Source organism: Anser brachyrhynchus (assembly GCF_964034855.1).
Source record: "Anser brachyrhynchus genome assembly, chromosome: 6".
In the NCBI taxonomy this organism is placed as follows: Eukaryota; Metazoa; Chordata; class Aves; order Anseriformes; family Anatidae; genus Anser; species Anser brachyrhynchus.
In genome coordinates this window covers 8,334,626-8,354,671 of record NC_137700.1, presented here as the reverse complement: position 1 = coordinate 8,354,671, position 20,046 = coordinate 8,334,626, and the positions used below count along the sequence as shown (strand labels likewise).

The following is a 20,046-nucleotide window of genomic DNA, read 5'->3' as shown; positions in this document are numbered from 1 at the left end:
GGTTGTGCTGTGTGGAGCCACAAGCTGGACTCGCTGATCCTTTCAACTTGGGATTTTCTATGATTCCATGAGTCTATGAAATACTGTTAGTTACTTGAATACCATTAATAGTTCCACCAATAGATGGTAACCCTGAAAATGTATCCAAAGTGGGATCAAGAATTTCATTTATACTTTGCTGATCCACAGAAATGATGGCAATCTAATTTTGGGGAAAATCTTGGTAACTCTTCCACCCCTTAAGAAACCTACTTTTTTTTTTTTTTTTTTTTGAAATTAGCTGGGGACAGGAAGTGTGTTTGTGGGGCAATACTTCAGGGGCAAGATCAATCCACTGGAAACAAAAGGTTGTGTAGTTTAAAGGATGTGCCACCCAATCAGCAGGTGAGCAATGGGATTTGTTGCAATATCACCAGTATTAATATGAATAGGAGAGAGTCATCATTAACTTGCAACCCAAGTAATTTTAAGAAACTGAGATGGGAGTAATTTACTCCTGAGTCATTTTTCTGATGGTTATAGATTTCGCTGCTTTATATATTTGCCTATTTGCTGTTTCTTTTCCCTCCTCCTCCATTTCTGTGAAAACTGCACACAAACTGGGGGAGAGGCAAACTAGGGGAAAGGCTCCTGCTTTAGATGGCTAACAGCCTTACAGCCTTCCTGCCTCCTCCCCGCATCGAAGAGGTGCCTGTGGGTGTGCTTCAGCACCCTGTTCCAACCTCTCCTCTGGAGGAAGCCTGGAGAGCAAGAATGTCTGATCACCTACGTTTGGCACTTCCAGTCACGTGATGAGAACTGCCAGCAAATATGTAGGGGCAGAGGAAAATTGTATATTCCCAAGGACCCAAAAAAGAGAGACATTCAAAACAGAGCAATTTTTAAGCACAGTGAAGTGTTACTTCTAGCATTACTAAGAAAAATATGTAGAACGATGGGTAGTTTTCAAGCTGAATCTGTTCTTTGAAATACTCCCATATGCTGTTATGATTCCACAGTAATACTTCTTTAAGGGTAATATTTTACACCAGTGTTAACATTTCCATGGCACCATAGCTAAGGAGGACTTCCAAGCACAGGATTTCTCTCATACTCCATTCAGGAACTCTTCAATTTTTCTATGCATTTATGCTGCACCACTGACTTGAGATATTTGATCCAGAATAATGCTAATGCTTTGCTTTTCTTCATTCCAGACTTTATTCAGTCTCATTAAAAAACATCACTGGGGAGTAACAGGGCCTTGGAAAGCAGGAAGCCCAGCCAACGCTTGCTTGCAAGTACATGGCAAAGCTCAGACCAGAAGACAGATGAACTCGGTCCTTCTCTCATTTGAGAAGCAGCTCAGGTCGACATTGCTCTGAACTTTGGAGATGATCTGCCTGCTAAGCTATAGCACATTTATGATTTGCAGGTTTCTAGTCTGACTTGGCTTCATTTTTTAACTTTTCATTTTCTTTTTAGGGACCCAAACTGTTCACTGGGTTTGGCAGCTGATGGCTATTAACTGTCACACTCCAATAACCAGGGGATAGTTAGAAGAGCATTAAATATTTGCACTGTGCAGCAAGGCTATACTTCATCTCAGTACACATGAATCCCGTGCTCTTTTCACACTGGAAGAAAACCCACCTTATTGCTATTCAAATCTATCTGTCTGTCTCTCTTCCCACACTGTCATTACGCATGCAAGGCCTGTCAGTGGCACTGACACAAAAAAAAAGGCTCTCCCTTTATGCCAACACCAGTGACACCTGGGGAAAAAAAAAGACACAAAAGAATTATTGCTTTTTATATATCTGTTTATTTGGCCTTCATTTTCTAATAATGTAGGTTATTCAATTGCTCTATAAAGGTATTTCTCCTGCCCTGCACAGGTGTATGCTCTTTCCCACAGGAATAGGTTATAGACATATCTACGTGAAAATAGGTTTTGGTAACAGGTTTGTACGTTTTTTTATGTCCCTGGTTAAATTGTGAAGCTTTGTTTAGAGTACAGTGGCATGTGCATGTGTGTGTGTGTGTGTGTCCTCAGCATCTTAACTGCTATTTTTAGTCTAATCTTTTTGGAAGTATCCTATATAGGCACTCCTTGTGGTCCGCTTTTAAAAAGCAAAATTTATTTTGGCCTCTGCAGGAAGCATTTAAAGCACATAATGAATAATATTTGACACAGGAGTCAGTTAGCAGTCATTTTAGATTAACAACACTGCTCAGAAAAACCCTTGCAGGGGATTAGACCAAGGGAAAGATGCTTAGGCAATAACCTCTGAGCCAGTTGGTTGCTGAAATATTCACAATAGACAGAACTATCTCAGAAGGTCTTAAGTGTGAGAATTATCTCCAGGAAGAGAACAATGAGTTAGTGAGATATAAAACAATAGGCTCATGCTCTAATACAAGCAGTTAGCGCTGCACATGTTCACTTTTCATTAATCTGTAAGACTTTCAGGCAGTAGCAGTTGGTACCCAAATTAAGACTTCCTCTGTCCCTTTGATCTTATGTAAAAACTAATGAAATGTATAATCTCCAACACCTCTGAAATCCCGCTGGTTAGAGGGAAACTATCCCTACCTTTCCCATGCCTGTCTCAATTCACTAAATGGAAGCTATATTTAACAACAGGCCAATCACATGATCACTGAAAAGGAACAGCACAAGGATCTGTAATCCTAATGCTCTGGAGCTGTGATTGCTATAAATCCTTCGCAGAATGATTTCCTTTAAATCCCAAACATGTCATCACACTTTTAATTAACATTTCTTTATGAAAACTCTGGATAAGACCCTTTAAATTAAAGATTGTTCCCAGACTTGTCATCTTAAAACACTGTGCATTTCTATTGTCATTTTCATGTAGCACATTTTACAGTAAAGCTTTTTTCCTTACCTTTTTTCATCTTTTCCTTCCTTGTCTTAACCCTCAAACAAGTAGTAACAGCTATCACTATTTTAATGGTAAACAGTTTTAACTTAGTTCATATACAAAAGGGAAAACTAAAAGATCAGCAGTGAGTACAGGCTGAGATGTGGCTCATACTGCTATACTCAAATTCCTACCAGCTTCATCTTTTGAGTTTACCACCTTATTGAGCCTAACATCATCTTTACAGAGGGAAACAGATTCAGAGAGGGAAGCGATCTGCCCATAACAACAAAGTAAATCACTTGGAGAAATGGAAACATAACCTTTATTTCCTGATTCCCAGATCTTACTCTTCTCAGCTCTTTAGCATGTGGCTTTGTGAACAACTGTCCGATTTCCTTGCCTGTTGGTTTCAGCAGCATTGCAATACACTTCATATGGTATGAAATCAACCCTAAAATGCATGATGCATAGGAGACACACTCTTATTTCCATCAAAATAGAAGTTTTATCTTAGTGAGTGTAACACATTTTGGCCAGCAGCTAGCGGAGGTGGATTTCCATTACTGTTTTTTCTGGAAGTATCCCAGCTCAGAACTTTGGGTTTGAGTGATGGCTCAAGCTCAGTGACAGGCTCACTTCAGTTTTCCCATCTGGGATTAGAGACAATGGGATGTGTCACTTGCAGACAATTCTTTCAATGATATGTTTTTCAGGAAGTCCAGTTTTCTAACGTGCCCCTGTGTGGAAGAAGTTGGTAGAGGACAAAAGTGAAAAAATAGATGTGAGAGAGAAGATTAAGGATGACAACGTTATCCATTATATGCACAAAAAAAACCTTCATCGGTGAGAAGCAGGAGAGGGGGTATAGATCCTGAAAAGAATTCTCAATGAAATCACCAGGCAATTTGACAGCACAGGTTCAAGTTATTTAGCATGATTTGGCAATACATTTCTAAGTATCCATATATCATTCAAGAATATCCATTGACAGATATTGGAGAAATAATGAATGGTTAAATACAGCAGGCCAGACTCTGATGCCCTTCCATGAATTGGGTAGTAGTTTATTCCTCAGCTGCTCCAACTGCCTTCAAACTATGCTCTGTAGCTGACATTCGGAGCCAAATGTCGGGAGCCCAAGCTCACCAAGCATGTCAGTGGAAAAGCTCAGAACAGAACTTCTGACTTGGCTCTCTTGCATCCTGAATTGAAAACAAGAAATGGCCTAGATAAAGAAAGAAAAAAACCCTATGTTACGACTCCCTTCCTTTACATACACTCCCTTCCTTTTAACTAGTTATGTTGTCTTTTAGTTCCATTGTTATAGCAGAGAGCATTTACATATTTAAATTCTACTTTAAATGAGACATAATTATCTGTCCAGGATATAGGTAAAGTTTTTACAAAAGGAGTGAAATGTGTCACTGATACAGAGCAAAGGAACAGCAGATTTAACCACTAGATCATTGGTCTTTCCTTGCTGACAGCCAAATTCATGCAGTAAGTATGGTGTGGCCTATGTGACCACACATTAAAAGCAGAGACTGCAACACATCCTTCCTCCGCCTCTCAGCTTTTCTTGATTAAAATATATTGCATGGATATATCAATTTAAAGAATTAAAAATTAACTGTGAGATGTAAAAAATAACATTATTCTGATCAACCCATAAAGGCTGAAGACCACGTACTGTAGTCTCTTTCAGCTTCATTTGCTCGTACATTTTCACTTCAGTATATTTCTCTCTCTCTCCTATGATAGAATGTGAGAAGCGCAAAGCCCAAAGTTCTTTGAGAGTAGTACTGCGGAAAAACCAGCCAAGTCTTGTTTGCACAAAGCTGTTCATGAGTAGCTCCACGGATAGACAAGGCCTGTGCACACAACGCTTTTCACCTAGAAACTGTGAGCCTGAGTCCTTGAGGAACAGTCCATACTTACAGTGCAGCGATCTGCACTTGTGATGATGGGGTTCCATGGTCCCATATACATATTGATATACTTGCAGGAATCCCACCAGGTGTCTCTAAGAAGACCTTCTCCTATGTATCAAACCAGGTACTGGGCCAAAGAAAGAAGGGAATCAGGGCCACAGCCGTGATTTCTCCCCATGCAGTGCACCAACAGTGTAATAACAGCAAAAGATCTCTATGTGTCCCTTGTTCTATGCTTTACAGTAAAATGTGAAGCCTGACTGTGTGGACTTACCGTTCTTTGATGAACCCTAGCCATTAATTTTTCATCTTCCCTGTGGTATATAAACACAACACTGATGTTCCTTCCTTCCTTCCTTACTGCTGAGCTCTCTCTTGAACATCCACCTGGACACGGAAAGTCATGGATCAAATGCAGAGATCTAACATGTACTGTGGGTTAAGAGCCCTTTTCCTGCTTCTGATTCAGTACGATACTTGGAGGAATGCCGGATACATAACAATACAAAACCAATAATTACTGTACGACAATTTTTTATTTATCGGTATCAAATTACATAGCAAAGTAATGAATGCAGTATCAGATCACCTCTTTGAATACTGTAAATACAAACAAAATCCACCATATTGCTTAATTATCCAAAGTAAATTAAAAGTTTAAAAATGTGCGTTTCAGAGATTCTGTTTGGCGTATCCTGTCAATATATCCTGCATAAATATTTCTGTACCTCATTTTCACTATGTGTACCTTAATTAAATACAGCCTCCAGAAAGCTCACATTGAGGAGATAGGATCTAGCTTTATGTTTATGTTCATCAGCAGCTCATGCCTCTGTCCTGAAATCACTGAACGTACCTAGCTGTTAGCTCACCTGACAGCCCAACATGAAGTTACGGTATGGTGACCAGGACCTGCTCTCATGTTAGTGCCAGACCCAAAGTTACTGGCATCAGTGTAAGAACACTGAATGCACGGCACCAGCTTTGGATCACGTTCCTTAAATTACTGACAAAATAGCTATTCACTTTCATGGAAGCTGGGCTGGATGTGATGGCCAGATCTTCTACACTCAAACAGTTAAGGAAAATCTTGGGATAGTCAAAATTGGTCTTAACACTACTGTGACTCCACTATACAGAAAGAACTATTCCTGGTTTACAACATTACGTTACACACAAAGTCAGGTTTGTTGATTTCAAGTATGTTGTGTAGGATTTGGTCACAGCTAGATAAAACTAGATAATTCAATAGAAGTATTTTACTGGTGTTAATCAGCAGTGTCATTTACGTGGGACTTTCTTTTAATCTGTGTCAAGAGAACATTTTTTTCCAGATGAATGGGAGAAAAAGCTTCACTTAGCACTGTTTCCAAAAGTTAAGACTAGTGAGACATGGTAGTGGTACGGAAAGAAACACACCATAGAAATACATATTTTGTTTAGAATAAAATGAACAGAAGTACAGAAGCGTTGATGCAGGTAATTGGAAAGGTGAGGGAAGGGAAGGAGGAAAAATTAGGCAGCGATCCCACGGTGACACGGGAGTTACTGTTGATCCCTCCAATTCACCAGTATCAGTGGAAGTCTGGCTTCTCTGGGAAGGTGCAACCTGAGCGCTTGATAATTACGCTGGCTGCGTAATGTCCAGCTCGGATGCACTCGGTCACTGGCCGGTCGTAGACAAGCTGTGAGAGAAAGCCTAGGAACAAAGCAGGAGAGAGAGAGAGAAGGAAGAAAAATGGTTATCTTTTGAGTGCATCAGTTTGTCACAGTGCTTAGGTGACTCGCTGAGTTAGGGTGCTGCTGCTGTCATTTTTACCTGAAGTCTTCAGTTGGTAGCTTCAAGCAGAATCATAGAATGGTTTGGGTTGGAAGGGACCTTAAAGACCATCTGGTTCCAACCCCCCTGCCATGGGCAGGGACACCTCCCACTAGACCAGGCTGCCCAAAGCCCCATCCAACCTGGTCTTGAACACTTCCAGGGATGGGGCATCCACAGCTTCTCTGGGCAACCTGTTCCTGTGCCTCACCACCCTCATAGCAAAGAATTTCCTCCTAACATCTATTCTAAATCTACCCTTTTTTAGTTTAAAACCATTACTCCTTGCCCTACCACCACACCCCCTGACAAGGAGTCCCTCCCAGCTTTCCTGTAGGCCCCTTTAGGCACTGGAAGACCACAATGAGGTCTACCCAGAGCCTTCTCTTCTCCAGGCTAAACAACTCCAGCTCTCTCAGCCTGCCTTATAGGAGGGGTGCTCCAGCCCTCCGATCGTCTTTGTGGCCCTCCTCCGGACTTGTTCTAATATGTCCATATTCTTCTTGTGCTGGAGGCCCCAGGACTAAATGCAGGCCTCTAGGTGGGGCCTCACGAGAGCAGAGTAGAGGGGCAGAATCCCTTCCCTTGTCCTGCTGTCCACGCTGCTTTTGATGCAGCCCAGGATGTGGCTGGCTTTCTGGGCTGTGAGCACACGTTGCTGGCTCATGACAAGCTTCTTGTCAACCAGCAGCCCCAGGTCCTTCTCAGAGCTGCTCTCAACAAGTAAATCAAAGATTACCAAGACTGATGTTTACTAGTGATTTCAAAAGGATTTACCAGTATCCTTGCTCTTTTCCAGAGAGAATCCTGATTCCTCAAATACCTCAAATGCCTCAAATATATATTTAAAGAAAACACAGCAGTTTTCCCTACAGAAGAGAGCTCCTTCTGTCCCTGCTGGCTACAGCCACAGCCCCACACAACTGTCACTGTGCAGGCTTTTCTCAAAAGAGGGGAAGGCACATAGCAAACGAATGTTACCAATATTCACAGTTACAGACTTTCATAGAGAAGATAAAGTGAGAACTTTTTACCTGATAAGGAAAGTTAGATGACATCTGTTGTCCTTGACTACGGGAAATTTAACCTAAGACTTGCAAAACAGTGGGCACCCATCCCCATGCTCAGATACCCAGACCAACAGCAAACCGTACAGAGAACCAAGCACCTCTCCCAGTCAGGGCACTTGCTTGACTGTTTTAACTAACAAAACCTCTAGCACTCATGGTTTAGAAAACCAGAAATTTCTGGAAGCTGAGTGTTTTGAAAACCAGAGTACATCTTTAAATTAATATAAGCAAATGGACTCCTAAAAAGGAGATTATTCATAGGTACTTGGAAAAGTTAAGTACAAGTGGTACCAGAAATTTTATGGACTGAGTCTCATCTCTGAAACATTTTATCTTGGCTGAAACTTTTGTCATCGAAAGCATGTCAGAACTTATGGCAGAGGTGAAATATGTTTTTTTAAATTTAGAAGAGGTTTTCAAGATGTGAAAAGTAAACTTAGTTTCTTATAATTTAAAACTCCACTCTGTCATTCTAGAGGTAATACTTTATTCACTTTTATCCTGTTTTTAATGTCTTTCACATGTATCTCCCTTCCCCATCCAATCGCAGAGGGAAAGTGAGACTTACCCAAGAAAATCTGAATTCTAGTAAGCTGAAATATGTTTTTTTTTAAAGTGTTCTAAAGCTTTCATCCACCATTTCAAGTTTCCATGTCATGCTCTGACAGGTCTTGGGCCTTCACAGTACAAATCTAGCCTTGAAACTATGTAGCTCATTGGTACCAATTTCTGACATATCACGCTTTTGCTGTTCAGCTTGGTTACTAGTGGAAAAAAGATCCCACGTTAAGTTATGATGCTCTCACTCAATCCATGCTCCTTCTCAAAATATTTCCTTCAGCGTGAAACAGAGTATAGTTTTAGAAGATGGCAAAAATATCTTATTCTGTGCAATAATATTGGTTCACTGAAGATCAAAAACCAGGTACATGAAAAATAATGTCACAGATTAACCAAGGATAATACTGGTGAGCAACAGACCCTGTTTTCACGGATTACCAAGCTCTCTCTTGGCTTCTCAGTCATGACTGATGGTAAAAAGCCAAGCTGATAACTGATTTTCTTTAAACTGCACCGAATGGGAAAAGAGTTTGGGGCTTTACTTGAAACTACTAAATCTATAAATCAAATGCTTTTCATTGGAATGGAGGGGAGCATAGAAAACAGGTGTTTTAAATTTGTATGTTTCTGACATCAATACTTTTCTAGAGAAACCTGAACTACATACAAGCTGGAATTTCACAGATATTGACTGACATTAGCTGGGAAAAAATGAATGCTTCACCAGCAAATGTTAAGTCCATAAACACAAGTGGAGAAGACAGGAGTTTTCAGTATACAAAGATGAGAATCTGAAATAGGAAGAAATTGTGCTGTGAGTGCTATCACTGATGGCAGTCAGCGGATGACAGACAACACAACTGTGGCAGGATGGTCCAGCTGTAATAGCTGGGTAACAGTTGAGAAATTCAAACAGCATGCCTGGCAGAAATCAGGCCATTTCTGAATAACAAGATGAAAATGGTCTGCTCTCTATTAAATTAACATGCATTCTTAGAGGAAACTTTCTTGGATGCGTAGAGAATGTCAATCATTACATTTACACTGCCTGGGAGGCAGGAGCTTGTCAGTGTGCTTCTGGGTGGTTAAAACTTCAGAGCAAGTTGTAACCGTATGTAAAATGAGGCTGTTAAGACAGTCCGTTTCTGACTCAGTGAGTATAGAAGATGCACTGGGCAGACCTCCAAAGGCAAACACTCAGCTAGGTTTTGTGCTGAGCATGAGTTCAGAGAGCGGTTTATACAAGAAAGAACAACTGTCCTCTATGTTTATGATCAAGGCATCGAATATATATGAAGATGAGGAAATAGCAAGGAGCAAAGGACCATAAAACATGAATTACTTTTCAACAGCAAATAGACTGAGACTGTCACCACCTCCCAAGCTCACAGTAGTCTCAAGCTAGTATATATTTTTTGTCTTCAGTGCAGCTACTTCTTATTTATTCTGATCTAAGCGAAAGCAGAATCAGGTGAAAAAAATCCTGTTCTAATTGCAGATAGAAATGAGAGATCTCTGATATTAGAGCAGTGAAGAAATGACATTAAGTGCAGCTGTCATATATGAGATATGTAGAAACTGTAGAGGAGAGTTTGCCCTCAAACCATTCTCTTGTCTGTTGAGTTTCCCTTAAAAGGTATGTGTTTCATAGATGAAATAGAAATAGCAGTATCTGACACAATATCGCATTGAATGACAATACAAACACACATACCACAAACACAGAACTACATCACATTCTAAGACTAGGCAGTTGGCAAAGGAGACCCCGAGGGAACACCAGAAAGCACTGCTGTTTGAGCAGAGAAACAAAGAGCTCTATCGGGTTGGCTGCTTCAGCTGCAGAATGTTCTTTTTAGTTAATGCAGTAAAAAGCAACATGGTCAGAATGCAGTTTAAAGCTTGCCTCCTCCAGTGTATAAGGTACTGTGATGCAAACCCCCTGAGTCACACTCTCAAGGAGGCATGGATTCAGATCTTCTGGTTCCAGATGAGGAAGTTACTGCCCCATCTGTTTTTCACCATCCTTCTTTGCTGTTTGTGTAACCTGACTGTCTTGTCAAAATGAGTCAGATTAGCTTTAACAGTGGACTGGTCAATAGTAGGTCTTTGTTAATGTGATTAATTTAAACTGAAGTGGCATAGGTAAATACTCAAACAGCTCTACCAGCAAGCAGGATGGTGGAGGGAAGACACAAAGCAGCTAAAGGCTGTAATCTTTTTAAGGTGCTATGATTGGCCATGCAGAAAGAGAAGTGAACATTGCCATGGACTTACTCCACACTCTTACAGTTTCACAGGCAGAAAGGGCAGGATTGATCTTGTATCATGGGTCTGGGCTCACAGAACTAGATTATCCCAACACATACTAAAGTAGATCAGCAACTATTTTAACCTATGTCATGCCCTGAACTAGTTTCTGGCTATCACTGGAATGGAGTGCAAAAAGTAGTACTGTATTTGGCTATACAAGACAGCTTCATTTCAAATATTTTACCGAAACAACTTTTAGGCACTATTGCCCACTATCTTCTAGTTGCAGCTGTTCTGCACTAGCATTTCTACACTGCTGAGGTTGTGCATGGTATTACATGCAATACATACTGCACTCTTCACACTAGAACACAAAGAAAAGAATGAAACTTAGGAATTTCCTACTCATCTGCCTCTTGCCCTGACATCCAAAATGTTTATTGTTTATGGAATAAGAGAAATGGCAGTTGCAGGATACCCAGTTGGCCATCTCAGTAGGTGTTCAGAGTAGACTGGGATGCCTTTTGTCTCCCACAATCATGTGGCCAAGTAACCACCTTCTATCTATACTTACTAAGAACTTCTTTGGAACAGTATCCAGCTAGCCCATGTACTCAGCGACTTCTTAGAAAGCAAAGAAACTTTGCTTCAAAAGCTGCTATAAACCTTACCATGCTATAAAACCCCAAAAGAAAATGTATTCACACAATCACTTCTGTCATCTGGGAATAAGACACCAATAGCTATTTTTGGCCCATAATTATTTCTTTTCTGCTCAGTAGAGAAAAGCATCTCTGAAATCACTGCTCTAAAAGGAATGCCTGAAATAATTGAGAGTTAATTTTTATCTCCCTCTTCCGTATTACATATACTCAAAGACAATGTTTACAATTGTTAGGCCCGCAAACAGAATGGGGGACAAAAAAGTCAAGTTGTTTTCTTCCCTTTTGTGCTCACCAACAAATTAACGGTTCCTTAAGCCAAGTGCCAGAAGTGGTGCTTGAGCCTCAAAATCCACACCCAAATCAAGGCCTCACTGAAACCAGCTCAAGTCTCTTCATTAATGTCAATACCACTCTGAAAAGACATAGCAAGACAGTCCTCTGACTGACACAAAAGGCGTTGTCTTTACTTCGTTATTTTTAGGAGCTGAGTAGCACTTTAAAATCATTAATGGAGAAGCAATTTCATTTATTTGTGGCCAGCAAAGTAGACATTTCGGAAGCAATTTCACTGAAATGTGATTTCTCTGAAAGTTTTGTTTCCAGATTATCAGTGGTAGTTAGAATGAATGCCTAGCGCTAGTGCAGTTGGAGAGGAATGTAGGAGTCCAATAGCTGTGATTTTGAAACAGTTCTGGTCTGCCTCAGTAATGGCTTAACAACACTTAAAAACAGCTTATATTGAAGTCAAATATTTCATTTCAAACTGTACACTTGACAATTAATTTTAATGACTTATAATCACTGATGTTGGCTAGAAATCCATTTATAGCCTCTGACACCCAGCTCGCCCACTACTCGTCTTTCTGCAGTCTCTCTCACACTTCCAATCTTCAAAAAACGCCCAAGGAAATATTAATATATTTTTTTTAAATGCAAGAGAGAAAATCAGGAAAAAAAGCAACTATCAAATGCATTAATTATAAACAATTACAAGTTGTTAGAGCCCCTCAAAACATTTTTGCTATGTGATGTTCCCAGATAATCCTTCTCTTCCAGGTGAGCCCTGAAGCACCTAACACAATCCGTGTTAGCCAGGCCATTTGTCAGCAGAATTGTCCCAGCCACAAAACGGTTCACAGACAACTGAGCTGTCTCCCCTTTCTTGTATTTAAAGTTTCTGCAGAGTAATCTGTGAACTGCCTTTTTAAGCTGGTGTTATTCCACCACAGCGGACAGCCGCAAGCACCTTTTTACACTCTTGTTTGTGTACAGCATTTATCACAGTTGCCTGAGTGGTCTATTTTTAAGTGATCCCACTAGCTTTTGAGGCCAGCAGTGTGCGAAGATACAGTTTTCAAGAAACATTACTCTGGTAATTTAAAGTCTTGTAGCTGATACAAGTGAGGTGTTTTTTATTTTTTATTATGCCTTTTAGTGCTGTTGGAGTGGGTTAATGTTGTGGTATCCTGAGTCTGGTCAGCTGTAATCAGGTGGTTAGCAATGGTGGTGCCAAGAGCCAGCCAGCCAGCCTAGATTTTGTAAAAGATGCAGGCATCAGATGATTTGGCAATATAGTCACTGAACGACTGTATATCAACATGCTGAGGTTTCTCTTTTTTTCTTTTTTTTTTTTTTTTTGATTTTGTGGCAGATGGTGGATATTACAGCCAAGAACTGTGGTAAGCCAGAGGCCCTGCCCATTGCTATCAAACTGAATGTTGGCTATTCTAAATGGAAACATTTTTGATTAAGGGTGGGATTTGGCTTCAGTTTTCATGTATTTTGGCACTGTGGTCTGACACATTAGACTTATGGTATATAAGACAAATTAAATGTAAGCATCTTCCAATACATGATACTTCTTTCAATCTTCACACGCCTAAGTTCCTTCTCTCTCAATATAGTGTAACAATTATTCTACATATGCATATTTATGCTATTAACTTCAAATGTATATAGGTACAATCAAGTGCACACAGTAAACAAGTGTCTTTTCCTCTCTTTTTAAATGAGATGGCTCTGTGCTTCTACCGAACTGTAGTGCCAGGCTAATTACAAGTGAGAGAAGAAAGGTTACCAACCCTTTCAGAAACACAGTCATTTAAGATGTATATCTAACGAGTGGCAACCTTGAAATCTCACTGTCACTGAAAAGAACATTCGAAAAGCCTTCCTAACTACATCACTGGAGGAAAGTTTTAATAAAAACTAATTAAACTACAAAAATCCCAAGTGGTTAACTGATTTTAGGGGCTAAATTTCTGGCAATTCTAATTATCCTCTTGTGGCTTCACTTAGTGTTTCACAACCAGGACAGATGACAATGAAAAACTGCAGTTAAATTCATCCTCCCTGACACCATGCTAAGCACTAGCTTCTCCCTCTTCAAGTAAAATCAATACCATGTTTGAGTAAACACGTTTACAGCTTTATTAGGATGTCTCACTTGTTCTGTAACAGCTACTTGAAGCTGTGGTAACAAATCGACTCAACTCAGTTAAACCTAGAGAGCTGAGTAAGAGGCTCATCAATAAGGTTGTTATAAAAATAAACTGCAGGAGATCAGAAAGCTGGAACAAACAGCCTTTTAAATGTCAATATTTTTACTTCCAGAGAATGACAAAACCATGAGATCATAAATAAAATGTTTCGGAAGTCTGTATCTACTCTATTTATAAAACGGTCACATGCTAAATGGGGGATGCACTTTACTGTCTGTGTACCACCTTCTTACACAAACTTCTTATTTTCTAGTCACCAACATGAATACTGAAACAAGCATGTTTTCAGGAAAAGCAGCTAGTATTGTTATTGCTGCCTCTATCCTTCTTGTTTTCTTTATATTTACAAACACCTCCTGAATGCACTGAATTCCTGTAAGGATCATTCACATGGGTGCATGCCTGCATCTGCCTCAGTCTGAGCTTATACAGTCATTTATGGACACATGCAAATAATGCAACTTTGGATTTACTGGAAGACTGTGAGTAAGTGCAAGGAGTGTTTTCATATCACTTTAGCAGCCATTTCCTGGAATAGAGAGGAGGTGTTGAATACACAAAGCAAAAAAGAGCTCAACCCCTAATGCTTTAAAGCATTACATGTGGAAAAAGTTAACAAAAGATTCCTGCAAAAATGTAACAATAAAAAAATGAAATAAAACTCCACTATATCCCTGTTATTCCATTAGGAGTCAATTACTCAAAGCTGAATATTTTTATTGCATTGCTTATATGATTACCACTGTCTGGACCTTTTGGGCCAGCTCATTGCAGCTCGTAGAGTAAGGCGTAATCATACTTCCCAGGGCCTATATAGATGCTTGGGCCCACTGGAGACTCTCTCTGAGGAAAATTTGTTGTTTCTTTGATGTCTCTGTGCAAGCAAAAATGGTGTCTGTAGCTCTACAGCACTTTGGTCCTGAAGGCTGTGCAATGGATGGAGAAAACTTACGTCCCAATTTGGAGCCCACTGAGACTGATGGGAGTTTTCCTTTTGACTTCAACTTCTCGGCCTATGCCTTCACTGAGTGCTGTCCATTCTTTAAGGAAGAACAGCCCAACACTGGAAGAAAAGTTTAAGTGTTTTATACGGTGACACTTTCCACATTACTCATCCTCTGTGGACTCTACTTATAATCTGTGTTACATAGACGTGAGTCTATTAGAACTCCCCAGTGCATCTCATTGTCCAGGAACAGAATCATGTCAATTTACAATATGCTCCAAGAAAGACATGATGGAAGAAACTGGTATAACAAAATTGTAACTTCTGATGGTCCTAGTCTTCATTTTTAAGTCCACAGGATGAACCTTGGGAAAATTCCTTTTTGGATCAGAATCTAGTGGTGTTCGGCTTGTCTCCAACAGCCAGGACCAGGGGAAAAGATTTGATAAAACAAAAGCAAAATAATATAAAACCCTCCAAGCTTACAAGGAATGATCAAGACACTGTGTATGCCAAATCTTAACACAGGTATTTTCATTGGAAACATCTGTCTCTATCTGGAAACAAAACAAAACAACAAAACCCACCTACTTTCTTGGCTGATATTTCTCTCTCTCTCTTTTTTTTTTTTCCCCTAGAAACTTCTCCTAGAAAGTTTCATAGAAGTGTTCTTCAAAAATTAAAATTCTCCATAGCCATTTTTGAGACAGCAGAATGAAATAAACTTTTTTGTTCTTGTTTTTTTTGTTAAGTATCTCAGGACAATTTCTGAGCCTCAAAACAGATTCTTAGTATTGACATTAAATGGTGCAGATTCCTACACCTACTGCTTGGGATAGGAGGAAGAGAATTTCACTAATTTCATATAGAGGTAATGAAATCCTAAGCATAACAAAATGGAATAGTATGTAATAACCACTATTCAATTTTTAACGCTGTTTGAGAGCATAATGCTTCTGTCATAAGTACAAAAATGGCTACATGAATGTAACTTCACAGTTGAGATTCACATACACAAAAGCTAGGAAATTTGAAGTTGTGTTTGCAGAGCAACCATACAACAGTAAGGTTTTATTTGCAGGTATACTTCTACACAGTTGAGCCAGCCGTATGCAAAGAGAATCAAAAAGCAACAGCCAATGCAGTAGGAATCACGTGGTAGCTAGACAGCCTATGAATAGCTTGAGTTTTGTGGGCCGAAATAGCCTCGCACAGCATTGTATTCCTACTGCTCCTAGTTTATAGAATATCACTATACAGTATATTATAATTACTAATATAGTATATATTGCCTCTTTAAATATCTGTTATGGTCCTGGATTGATGCTGATCACCAATAACAGTAATGTCACTTAGGTATAGGAGATCAGCGTTAAACCTACAAGCACTGCTACTACTGCTGCTTTCAATTGGGATCATGCTTTTTAATTTTCTTTCCTTTTTATTGCAACCTTGCCATGTTCCCACCTCAAGTATGAGCCCATTTCAGTGCAGGGGAAGTGAAGAAATTATGGGAGAAGTTACTATCTCATTAAATAATAGAGCAACTTGCGAGTGAGTGAGCATACACACTAACCAATACCACATCCTGAGAAGTGCCTTTATGATCAGTGTCAGTCTCTGTGGCACCAAACCAATTCATATTAGACGTGAAATAGATAACATATTTCAGTGTATTTTTGTATTTCATTGTGTGTTGTATTTCCTGTGAATACAGCATCAGCTTAATCTGACACATCATTTCTTAGGGGACTGCATCCTGCCCTGATTCCCAGGGGAATATTCTTGATGATCCAATCTGACTAGTGCCTCTGTCTCTACTCAGAATACATTAAAATAACACAAAAATATTATCAACAGTCTGAGAGCAAGGTAATAATAACTCATTAAAGTCACTTCTAACCTTCCACATGAACATTTGCTTTATCATTACATGATTTTCTAACACATGACACATTAACATAAAATGAAATGTTATGAGGATAGGGGTAGTAGGCATGACAAAATATTTTAAATGGTGATGATTTGCTTTGAGGCGTTAAGTCAATTTGTAATTGTCCCATAGCTATTACAGCAAAAATTGGAACTTTATAATTGGTTTTGAAAATCTATTTTTAACACAGTAGGCTTATTTTTAAAATGTACACAGCCTATTCAATGCTTGTTTCTCACAAAGCCTATCCAGAATGTCTCTGATTTTATGGTGAGGTAAACTAGGCATTTAAGACCCAAAATATTAATCCTCTTGCTGCACACTCTGGCTCCCTTAGCACTGCTGATGTCACTGACAAGCGAAGAGACACGACAGCTAGAAGGATCAGGTCCTGCTTCAGTCTAATTAGAAACTTCTGAGGCTTTTTAATTCCACTCCATGGTCATTTCAAAGGGCTCTCTCCTACATATGATTGAAAAAAAAAAAAAAAAGACAGCAAATATACTAATATTTTGCTTTACAGTAATTCTATGTATTTTTCTGGATTGTCCTTATATTGTATAGGTGAAAATGAGAATTACCATATTTAGGTTACTATGTTTTGATAAAAATAAATATGCAATAAACTTATTAAAATGAACAGTTAGAAACCTACATAATGGTAGCAATTAAAAAAAATGTACATTACACTGGGACAAAATTTGTACAAGTTTTACATGTAATACCAACACAGAAGAGTATATTACTTCCAAAGAAATAATTTTGAATGGGATTGGCAAATAAATTAAGTATGGAATTAAACAGAAAACTGGAATACACTGTTTTTCTGAGTGATACCAGTTTTTATGGTTTTGTTCAAGTAGTTGCAATTCAAACTGTGGTAAACATCTAAATTGTGCCTGTATCAATGTTGAAATGACTAGTGACTGGCTACAATATTGATCAGAATAACAGTGTGCCTCTAGCTGAGACTGAGCAAAGTCAGCCAGGAAAGTATAATCTGGTAATTTTCTAGTTTGTAGAAGATCAGTTACAGAGATAACGTGACCATCTAATAGACTAGCTTTAGATGTGATATTTATCTGAGAGAATTAAGGATTCCACCAGAACACATGGGCGGTAAGTCATGAACATGTTGACAAGTTCTCCTCTAGCAAGCCAAGATTGATGCCCTATCTGCAGCTCAGCTATTATACTCATGTACGCTGTTTATAAAACAGAAGTATTAAAGACGGGCAAAATGGGCTGTCAGTCAAAATGCGGATGACATTAACAAGGTATTTTTATTTCAAAGCTTCATATCTCATCAGCCATGATCTCGGTAATAACAGGATTGCTCAGAAGCAATTAGCCACCCATGTTGTATAAATGAAGACTAAGTGTGCTGATTTTTGTTAAAACGTTTATCTTTACTTCAAAGAAAAGACAAAAAGTAGTATCCCCTCTTCTCTTTGCTCATGAAGATAAATTTTACAGCAGAAATAAGCCATAACAAATAACATATATGTATATATCTAATTGCTATTAAAAAAAACAACAACAACAAAAAAGTACCCCTCACTCCCAGCTGGCAAATAAAATTTCCTCTCAGGGTTCTGGAGTTATCAGAAGGCAGTACTTCACAGCAGTGATATTTTATCCACTGTATTTCTCTCTATCAAATGTGATTAAAAATGATGACAACTTCCCAAGGTATCTTAAACAAATACAAAAACCTTATACAAATTAAGGAGGTCACTTGCTCCAGCCTCTGGCCATCTAGATGATTTTTTAATTTAAAGATTCTTGGATTCCTTCCATAAATGATAGATTCTGCAGAGCAACAGCAGAAGAAACACAAGAGCAGATTTAATTTGTTCCATTTTTATCGATGTTATACTTGTTCAAATCCACTGCATTCAGTGAAGGTGTTTCAAAGTTATACTAAAGTTCTTCAAAGTTTACTAAAGTGCCTTGAAAACAGAACCAGACCTCTTTTTTTTTTTTTTTTTTAAACAAGGTTTCTTGAATCAAACTTGATAGTAGAGGAATAATGAAGAGCAATTATTCTGTGCACTGTGGATTCTCTGCAAGCCTATCTTCATATTTCTTGTACCGTGTTTTCACAGATGTATGTATGTATTTATATAATATCATTGAAGAATGTTTCACATTAAGGGTAATATTTTAACATTTCAATAATGTAGAAATATACCACGTATTACTTAACTCTGAAATCAAAGCTGGATGTCACTCTATAGAAAATCATTTGCATTTGGCTTACAAAACCAGACTAAAATTTGAACAATGTGATGTCCTTTAGGCAAGCTCTGAGGAGTCCAAGGTCTTTATCTAATTTGTAGAGGCATTTAAATTAAGATAGAAAAAATACTGTTTAGGATTAACCTCTATATTAAAGCTGAGGGAATGACTTAGTTTAGTCAGTTTGGCAATAGAAACATAAACAAAAGGAGGAAAATATCTCCACTAAACCCTCAAGTCTCTAAAGAGAAGATGAGGATGCAACGAGGCACACTTGCTCAAAAACACTTATGAAAGGAAACAAGTCCTCTTTTGTTGCTGTCCCTGTCTTCTATCAGAGCAGCTCTCTGATAACTGAGACAGAATTTGGCCACCTCATAAGATTTACGCTAGGTTTCACAAGAGAAAGAGAGAGAACTGCTTCTTCTGTAAGCATGTGCACCAAAAAATTTCTCAGTGTGGCTTTCAAACTACAGATAACAGCCTTATGAAATTCCTCTGTATATGAAAACTGTCAATGGGATTTTTAAATTGACAGGTGGTTTGAGCTGTTGACTCAGCTTTGGTACCAACAGAGGCAAATCGCTATCAGCTTGTCTTTGGCACTGTATAATGCTTAATGAAGAGCTCCTTATATCTAAGGATTTTTTTTTCCTTGAGAATGGTATAATATCTTTATAGCATGGTGATAAGTAATATATGCTTACTGTGATCATTCTGTCACTGTGTCATTACACTACTTGAAAATGATTTGTGGTTACACTCCATACTTCAGTACTTTTCATACAGTATATAACTAAATCATAGTAGATTACAAAGTCAATATATTTCTATTGACAGAACCTGAAAAAAAGCATTGATTTTACACCTTCTGCTATTCATTTATTATGGATTCTTGATCCACTTCCACTTAGAGGCAGAGATTTTGCAGGGCACAACGACAGCTATTATCAGAAAAGATTCTTATTGTTTTCATTGGTTATGGTGGCAATGACAAAGAGGAGTCCAAACAGAAAGCAGACCTTACTATAGTTCAAGAGAGCAGGATAGCATAAGGGAAAATACAGGATGTTAAAATTGTCTGTGTTTCAGTATGTTTACTGCCATTAAATATACTCTGATTAACATTATTGCAGAAGTTCAAAACGGGGCTGACTAGCAATAAATAAATGGTAATTTAATGAGTAACAGAATGTTCCACAAACTCTACAAAATAAGGCTGTAATTCCATTAGAGAACTCTTGTGTCATAAGCCA

The 20,046-nt window shown here is 38.7% G+C and overlaps 1 protein-coding gene across 3 annotated transcripts in view; it reads right to left on the bottom strand.

Moving 5' to 3' along the window:
• Positions 1–5,318: 5,318 nt before the first annotated feature.
• Positions 5,319–20,046, bottom strand: part of ADK (adenosine kinase) — a 293,154-nt gene continuing 278,426 nt past the window's right edge. For 2 of the 3 annotated variants that reach the window (XM_080598116.1, XM_080598115.1), the window contains exon 11: positions 5,319–6,500. In XM_080598116.1, the coding sequence (XP_080454242.1) occupies positions 6,376–6,500 (125 nt within the window). In that variant the 3' untranslated portion in view covers positions 5,319–6,375. Of the gene's footprint in view, positions 6,501–9,869; positions 17,012–20,046 lie in introns of those variants that run through there. The other variant, XM_080598117.1, reaches the window with a different exon arrangement.